Source organism: Nelumbo nucifera, chromosome 8 (genome assembly GCF_055504915.1).
Source record: "Nelumbo nucifera cultivar China Antique chromosome 8, China Antique-T2T, whole genome shotgun sequence".
NCBI classification, from domain to species: domain Eukaryota; kingdom Viridiplantae; phylum Streptophyta; class Magnoliopsida; order Proteales; family Nelumbonaceae; genus Nelumbo; species Nelumbo nucifera.
In genome coordinates this window covers 54613382-54621488 of record NC_142656.1, presented here as the reverse complement: position 1 = coordinate 54621488, position 8107 = coordinate 54613382, and the positions used below count along the sequence as shown (strand labels likewise).

Below are 8107 nucleotides of genomic sequence, written 5' to 3'. Positions count from 1 at the left end.
TTCCTATTCCGGATGATTTCGAACATGAAGGTTTTTATTGTGACATTATACTTTTAATAATTTAATTTAAAAATAAATAACCGTCAGAAATGGGAGGAGGAGGAGGTCTGCTCAACTGAACGATGCAGCTCGTCCTTTGACTCACATACCCATGTATGCGCGCCACAATTTCTATCGGCTCCGAGTCTTTTGTGCGTTGATCTGGTCAAACCCATTACGCTTTACATCTCAAGTCTCAAATTCTTTCACCAGAATTTCCGCTGTTCTTCTCTTAAATCAATCTGACCTCCCTTCACGCACGCACTCTACTCTCCCTTCTGCAACTATTTTATAATTGCAAATACAACCACCGATCGATACAGACAATGCTTGCGCACGGCACTGGCCAAAAGCCTCATGCCATCTTTATTCCCTACCCACTCCAAGGCCATGTAATTCCATCAGTCAATCTTGCCTTGAAGCTTGCATCAAAAGGATTCATCGTCACTTTTGTCAACACCCAATCCATCCATCACAAGATCTCCAAAGCCCAGCCAGGGAGTGGCGGAGACATCTTCGCCGATGCCCGGAAATCCGGTATCGACATCCGCTACGAGACCGTCTGTGATGGACTGCCCATTGACTTCGACCGGTCACTCAACCACGACCAGTTCATGGCCTCCCTCCTACACGTATTCTCTGCCCATGTCGAGGAACTCATCAGAAGGATTGTTCAGCAGGCCAGCCCTCCACTCACCTGTCTGATCGCTGACACATTCTTCGTGTGGCCATCAATATTGGCAAAGAAGTTCGGCCTTGTTTATGTTTCCTTCTGGACAGAAGCCGCCTTGGTCTACGCTCTGTACTACCACGTCGACCTTCTACGGCTGAATGGCCATTTTGGTTGTATTGGTAGGTGATGATTAATTAAATTTTGTAAGTTAAAAACTTATTTAATTGGATCATGCTTATCTCTTTTCATCTCTCTGTCTGATCAGACAAACGTGAGGACACCATAGATTACATTCCAGGCGTGTCAAGCTTAGAACCGACGGATCTCATGTCATACCTTCAAGACACGGATACGTCGACGGTGGTGCACCAGCTGATATTCAAGGCATTCCAGGATGACAAGGGAGCGGATTTCGTGATATGCAACACGATACAGGAGCTCGAACCAGAGACAATCTCGGCTCTGCAGCTGGAGAAGCCATTCTTTGCTATAGGACCAATCTTCTCATCCGGTTTCACCAAGAGCATGGTCGCCACCAGCCTGTGGGCGGAGTCCGACTGTGCCCAGTGGCTTGACACCAAGCCTCATGAGTCTGTCTTGTACGTCTCGTTTGGCAGTTATGCTCATATCGGTAAACAGGAGATTGAAGAGATAGCACATGGAATTTTGCTCAGTGGAGTTTATTTTGTTTGGGTGGTTCGACCAGATATCGTAAGCTCGGAGGACACCGATCCTCTTCCTGAAGGGTTTAGAGAGGAGATGGGGAATAGAGGGTTGATCGTGCCTTGGTGCAACCAGAATTCAGTGCTGAAGCATCCTGCAATCGGAGGGTTCTTGACCCACTGCGGCTGGAATTCAACATTAGAGAGCATCTGGTGTGAAGTTCCAATGTTGTGCTTCCCTCTGTTGACCGATCAATTCACCAACCGGAAATTAGCGGTTGATGATTGGAGGGTCGGGCTGAATTTCAAAAGTAAATTGGGTATTAATCAGAAAGAAGTCGCAGACAAAATCAAAACTCTGATGAATGGAAATGCTGAGTGTCGGAAGGAGATAAAGAATGTGAAGAAGGCACTGGAAAATGCATCGGGGCCTGACGGATCATCTGAGAAAAATTTTGACCAGTTCATTAAGGATCTGACACTAAGAATTCAGAAGAAGGAACTTAGTACATGAAGCCACAGTGTCAACAATTTGGGAATGTAATCTGTCCACTGTGGTTTCATAATCCTTGGATTTTTTTTTTATTGGTAACAAAGATGATCAGGGGCTAAAAGGTCCACTAACGTGTAAATTGTGATGTATATAAAAAGTTTGAACACAGATAGTTGGAGCTCTCTCGAGCTCTCTCACAACATGTGAGCCAGAGCAAGAAGAAAATATATTTATATAAGAATAGCTAGTACAAGAGTTTACATATTTACATGTAAAAGAATAAGAAAATGAAAAGTATTTCTTTCTAATTTGATTCTTTCCAATTATCTCCTTCCTTTTCTAGTGAGTGTGCAAAATCTGGAGTAATCCCTAGAATCTTTCAAATCAATTGTTGTCTTCTTCAAGCTCTCGTTGACTGAACGAGTTGAACCTGAGCCATCTGGTTCATTTACCCTCCCCTTCAAGATGAGGTGCTGGGAACTTGAGTGAACACCCATATTGGACCTTAGAACCCTGAAACTCTCCTTAGTCATGGGCTCATGGGTAGGGAACTATGTCACCCAATTATTCTGCATGCAAGGCAATATATTAAGAAACAATGAATCCCATTGCTACTTTCTCTCGTACAAAATGATAATTATGTGTTTTGTGCGAGCATGGAATCCTAGATTAAATGCAAGGTTTTTAAAATCGAATTGTACAACGAACCGGTAGGGGTCCGGTTCCCGGGTTGAATGGTCTGATTGTTTGAACTGAATGAATGGCCTATTTTGACAAAAAAAAAAAAAGCAGCTAAATCATTGGACGATTTGTATGATTCGATCGCCATTTTTTAAGACATATAGTCTACGGGTCCATATAAATTGACCCTTATATGTCAAACCCGTAAAATTATACGAGTCACTAAATTCAACTTGAACCATTTATAAATTTAATTCAATCATCATCATCATCATCATCATCATCATCATCATCATCATCATCATCATCATCATCATCATCATCATCATCATTATTATTATTATTATCATCATTATTTTATTTTAGCATTTAATTTAAATTTTTTGTTTTATAGTAATAATATTAACTAAATTTGTAATATTTAAATGTTTACTTAAAGTAGTTTTTCCAACCGACTATAATTCTTATATAATAGATTTTTTAATTCATATTTTGGATTTAAGAATAAACATTAATGATTTGGATTAACAATTTTAGTGACTGTTAATAAATATCGATTCTTATATGATGATGATGATGATGATGATGATTAATTATTTCTATAAATAATTGATTGTTATTATTATTTACTTAATTCAGTAATTTTTAGCAAGTAATTATTTGATTTAATTTGAATTATTTTATTTTTTAATTATTTATAATAGACATTTAGGGTAGTCTATTTATTTGATTTAAAAGACTTACCATGTTTTATCTAGGCAATGACCCAATACTAAGTAAGGGGCAACTACAGTATCATTTAATTTGAAATTTACTATTTAACAATAAAAAATCAATATCTTGTTGAGCAACCCACCCCCAAAAAAGTATCAATAACTTTGAAATCATTAATCTATTTATAAAATAGTAAAATTAGATGGATGTTTATAACAATATCACCAATACTGCTTAATATTTAGGGACATATGAATGGATAAAAATCATTTAAATGATATACATTCAAAGAGGCAAAGAAGGAAGAAAATCATTCAAAGAGTTGCTAAGAAAAACAATCCATGCTAAACAATATTTGCAAATGCATTCATCCTCTGAAGTAAGAGATGAAAAATATATAACTACAATCAAATCAACATGTATGGCTACAATCAACTGATAATTTGATAAGGACTCCAAAGCCCATCCAACAGAGGAAACATTAAAAAAAGGAGAATAATGGGACCATCCAAAGTATGGAAGTCACATCCAAGTTAGGTGGCAATGGTTCTTTTGGTCGATCACGGATTTTAAGTTTAAGCTCCCCACAGTGCACGTAGACTGGTTAGAATTTATCTTTAGGAAAAAGGTAGGTAAACATGTACATAACATAATGCCTTGTTTGAATAATAGGAATTAGGATTGCAAATGAAATATTATTTGAATTATAGGAATTGGCATTGCAAATGAAATATTATTTGGATATTTGCAAAAACATTATTGAACATAAAAAACCAATTATTCAAAAATAAGGTCGTTAATCAAAGAGTATTTAAAATTATTCAGTAAATAATAATTAAAATAAATTAAAATTATTAATTAATTATCTATCTGAGTTAAAATGGGTAATTTTAGCAAAAAATTTTAAGTAATTAAATTTTTCTATTAACATTTTTTAATAATAATTTGTATTATTAATAGATTAATAATATATTAATAATTATGAAATCAGTAATAAGCATATTATTATTATTAACTAATAATATATTCTTATTATGTGTGTATTGATTTTGAAATCAGTAATACTAAAGTATTATTATTACTACTATTATTATTATTTTATTTTTATTAAGTAATTAATTTGTTATAAATAAAATTTTTAGTTAATTCATAAATAATATTTGCTTTTATAATTCTTTAAGTTTAAAAATATTGAATAATAGAAATTTTTATAATTTAACTTTCACTAAATGAAGTATTTATTAGAGAATAATAGTATTAATTATAATTACTTGTAATAATAATAATATAATTGTATTAACTAATATAATATTATTAATTATAATTACTTATAATAATATAATTAATTATTTCATATAAATGTAAGAATTATAATTTCTGATAATAATTATAATATAAATAATTAGCATTAAATTTTTTTCAAAATAATTAATGAGTTAATATAAATATAAAATGATTATTTCCGAATTACTAATTACCATTATAAAAATATTTATTAATTATCATTAATTAATCATCATTTTGATTTAATAATGAGCAATATTGTGAGTAATAAATTATCAGTAATTATTATAAGAAATAATTTTCAGTAATTAATTATTATCATTGAGTAATTATTATTAGTAAATAATAGTTGGAATTAATTAATTAGAGATAGTTAATAGTAATTAATTAGTAACTAACAATAATTGTTATTAGTAACTAATAGTTGTAATTAATAATTAGAAGTAGTTAATAGCTAGAATTAATTAATTAGTTTAATAGTTAACATTAATTAATAGCAGAGTTTCATTTTTTTAGGAAATGATTCAAAGTGGGAGTTTCCCACTTCCCACAACTCTCCATGGTGGTAAGCTCCACTCTCCATGTTAATGGATTCTTTTCTTAAACTACCACTAATTAAAATTTGACACATGTCTAGTGGGCTCTGTTTTTGAACTACCACTAATCAAAATTTGAGCTGTCCATTTTGTTTAAATCTGGAATGACAGGTATCTGGATATAAATGAGCCACATGTCTTACTATAGGGACCTTTGGCCTGAATTAATAATTGCTTTTATAATTAATTTAGGTAACAATGTTGAATAATTGAGTTTTTTAATTTAACTTTCACTAAATAAAAAATTAATGGATTATAATAATATTATTCATTATTATTATTGATAATAATAATATGAATAATTAACATTACTTATATATTTATGAATTAATATAAATATTAAATGATTATATCCGAATTAATAATTATCATTATTAAAATCGTTATTGATTATCAGTCCGAATTAATAAGTATCATTATTATCAGTAATTAATTATCGCTATTAATTAATGTTGGTAAAAACATTAATATTTTGGTATTTTCAATTGTTTTTAATAATATTTGGGTCAGCAAACATTAATTATCGCTTTAATTAATTATAAGTAAATATTGTTAGTTCATATTGTTACTCGGTTTGGTCAGCAAAACATTAATATTTTTGGGTGTCTTGGGAATTTGAATCAATTTAAGCCAAACCAAAAATAATATAAACTGAACCAAAGGCAATATAAACCAAATAAAAAACTGGAGCAATATAAACCAATTTAATCCGGGTGTACCCGAGCCGACATGATCCAGATTCCATCACCATCTTCGAGAGGTCAAATAAGGGTTGTTTATCACCCTTTTCAACAAACAAATTTATTAAATATTTGAAAAAACAAAAGAAAATATGAATGAAATAAGAAAAAAATAAAAACAAAATCAGTGGTGATAACTGTCGTCTGTGAATGCTCTTGAGCAACAATACGCGTCTAGTAAACATCTAACCGGAAACTAAACAAAGAATGAGCACTAAAGTTAAATGAACACAAACATAAACAGAGAATGAATACAAACAAACATTTAAAAAAAAAAAATACAAAAATTGAGGTTTCTGTAAATCAGTTTTAGAACACTAACCGGATTGAATCACTTTCTCTGAATTCGAAGTTTCTGTGAAATGCAATTTGAAGCAGCTCCTGTATTGAACTCTTCTCTCGTTTTAGATCTGCACAATCAATCTCTTCTCCCGTTTTGCTGAGACTTTTCTTTTACTGGTGTTTGAAAACAGGTACAGAATTTGAAAACAGTGGGTGGTGGATGGATGCAGTCTAAATGGGGTTTTGCATTCCTTACGCCTTCTCTTCCTACTAACCCAATAATGTCTCCGCTTCCTACATTTTCGGTTAGTGGCCTGCTAACTGACTACGTGAGGGGTTTTGCATTCCTGAAATTCAGATACATGAGTTGCCAAGTGTGGGGAGGGGCTGTGGCTTATTGCAATTTTGTATGGCCACGTCTTTGAATGAAAAGACATTTGAAATGGCCACGTGTCACGTGACTGGGAGGGGTTTTGACCTGAAATTACTGTTCAAATTTTCACTTACCCTTTTTTAGAAAATAATTTAAGAATGAAAATTTCCCACTTTACATGACAAGTAGGCTTTGTTATTGAAAGACAACTAATAAGAAAAAAATACTTATCTAATTTATTTATCAGTTTGAGTACAGCTGTCTGAATGGAAAAAAGCACATGTATCACGTCTAATTGGGGGACACTTTATATATATCCGAAATCTACGATTCAAGCAAGCGAGTGGAGAAAGAGATGGTTGAATATTTTATCATGCTCCATCGACATATATATATTTTGGTGATGTAACAGTTTTTCAAATAAAATAAACATCGGCCAATGGTTGGTTCAGCATTGTCAATTAAGGATTCTGATTGATTGAAAACCTGCAGTTATTAACCCCCTTGAGATGACAGCAGCATTGAGAAGGGAGGTTGCCTCCTTGGTCTCTGGTCCCCGTTACTTTGCCACACCAGCTTGAGATCCGCGTTCAAATTGTCCTCTAGCCTTGTTTTAGGGTCTGAATTTCCTAAAACTCAAAAGCTGTCGATTTGGTCTAATTGACTTTTTTATTTTGAGTAATCTTTTCAAATATATGCATTCCAAGTTACCCTTGACCAGGTTATTTTTTCCTTCAAATCCCAACTTTTAGTTTTTTAAATTTATAAAAGAAATTATAAATTAGACTTAAAACGAAACATATATGTACATATATAATATATAATTATATATTTTAAATTAATAAAATACATGTTTACATAAACACATATCTATATATATAATCAGAGACAAAAAACGACGGTCTGGGTCATTTTTAAGACACTAATGATCATGTACCACGGCAATTTCTACAGAATTTTTCTTCTTCCTCGAAGATTCACAATCAACAATATTGATAAATTCAAGATTTAATTACCAGGTGGTAGTGTACCTATGAGAATATGCCACGTCAGCTTGTCATTTCAATTAATGGAACTACATTTCAAAACTTGCATTTAACTTAAAATTAATTTCGTAGAAAGTCAATAAGAAGAATTGGTCCCTAAAAACAAACCCATTTGCATTGAGTGACACCCCTTAGAAAGAATTGGGATCTGCTCCTCACACAACGCGTCTCACACCGACCTCACATGGGAAATATTCCCAATGCACGGTGAGATGTCGGTGTGAAGCGCACTGTGTGAGGAGAAGATATGGTGTGTGCCTTAGAAACTACTAACTATAATAACTTTTGGGTTGATTAGAGCACATCCCAATTTTTGATAAATAGGAGTCATTTCGTGCTGAATGACTTGTTTTTGTTTGTGTAGAAGATTTCAACAGGGCAGTAACATAAGCTACTTCAACCATATAGACAGAATGCCCGAATCACCCAATTTTTCTTCAAACCCTCCCCTTTTCCTCGAGAGTGGGGATTTTGGAGAGAATAGTTCCAAGACTTTTATCTAATTCTTTTAGAACACGCAGAAA

General features: G+C 32.7%; 1 protein-coding gene across 1 annotated transcript; it reads left to right on the top strand.

Annotated features, from left to right (window-relative positions):
* Positions 1-254: 254 nt before the first annotated feature.
* Positions 255-2190, top strand: LOC104601695 (UDP-glycosyltransferase 86A1-like). Its single transcript, XM_010265133.2, has 2 exons — positions 255-891; positions 978-2190. Exons 1-2 carry the CDS (start codon positions 366-368, stop codon positions 1886-1888), a joined length of 1437 nt encoding a protein of 478 aa, XP_010263435.1. The 5' UTR covers positions 255-365; the 3' UTR covers positions 1889-2190.
* Positions 2191-8107: the final 5917 nt, after the last annotated feature.

What these genes read in the sequence shown, in the direction of transcription:
- LOC104601695 (XM_010265133.2), top strand. Translation starts at nt 366, where the DNA reads ATGCTTGCGCACGGCACTGGCCAAAAGCCTCATGCCATCTTTATTCCC. An exon ending in TGGCCATTTTGGTTGTATTG is followed by an intron (nt 892 to 977) that starts GTAGGTGATGAT and finishes CTGTCTGATCAG; the next exon opens with ACAAACGTGAGGACACCATA.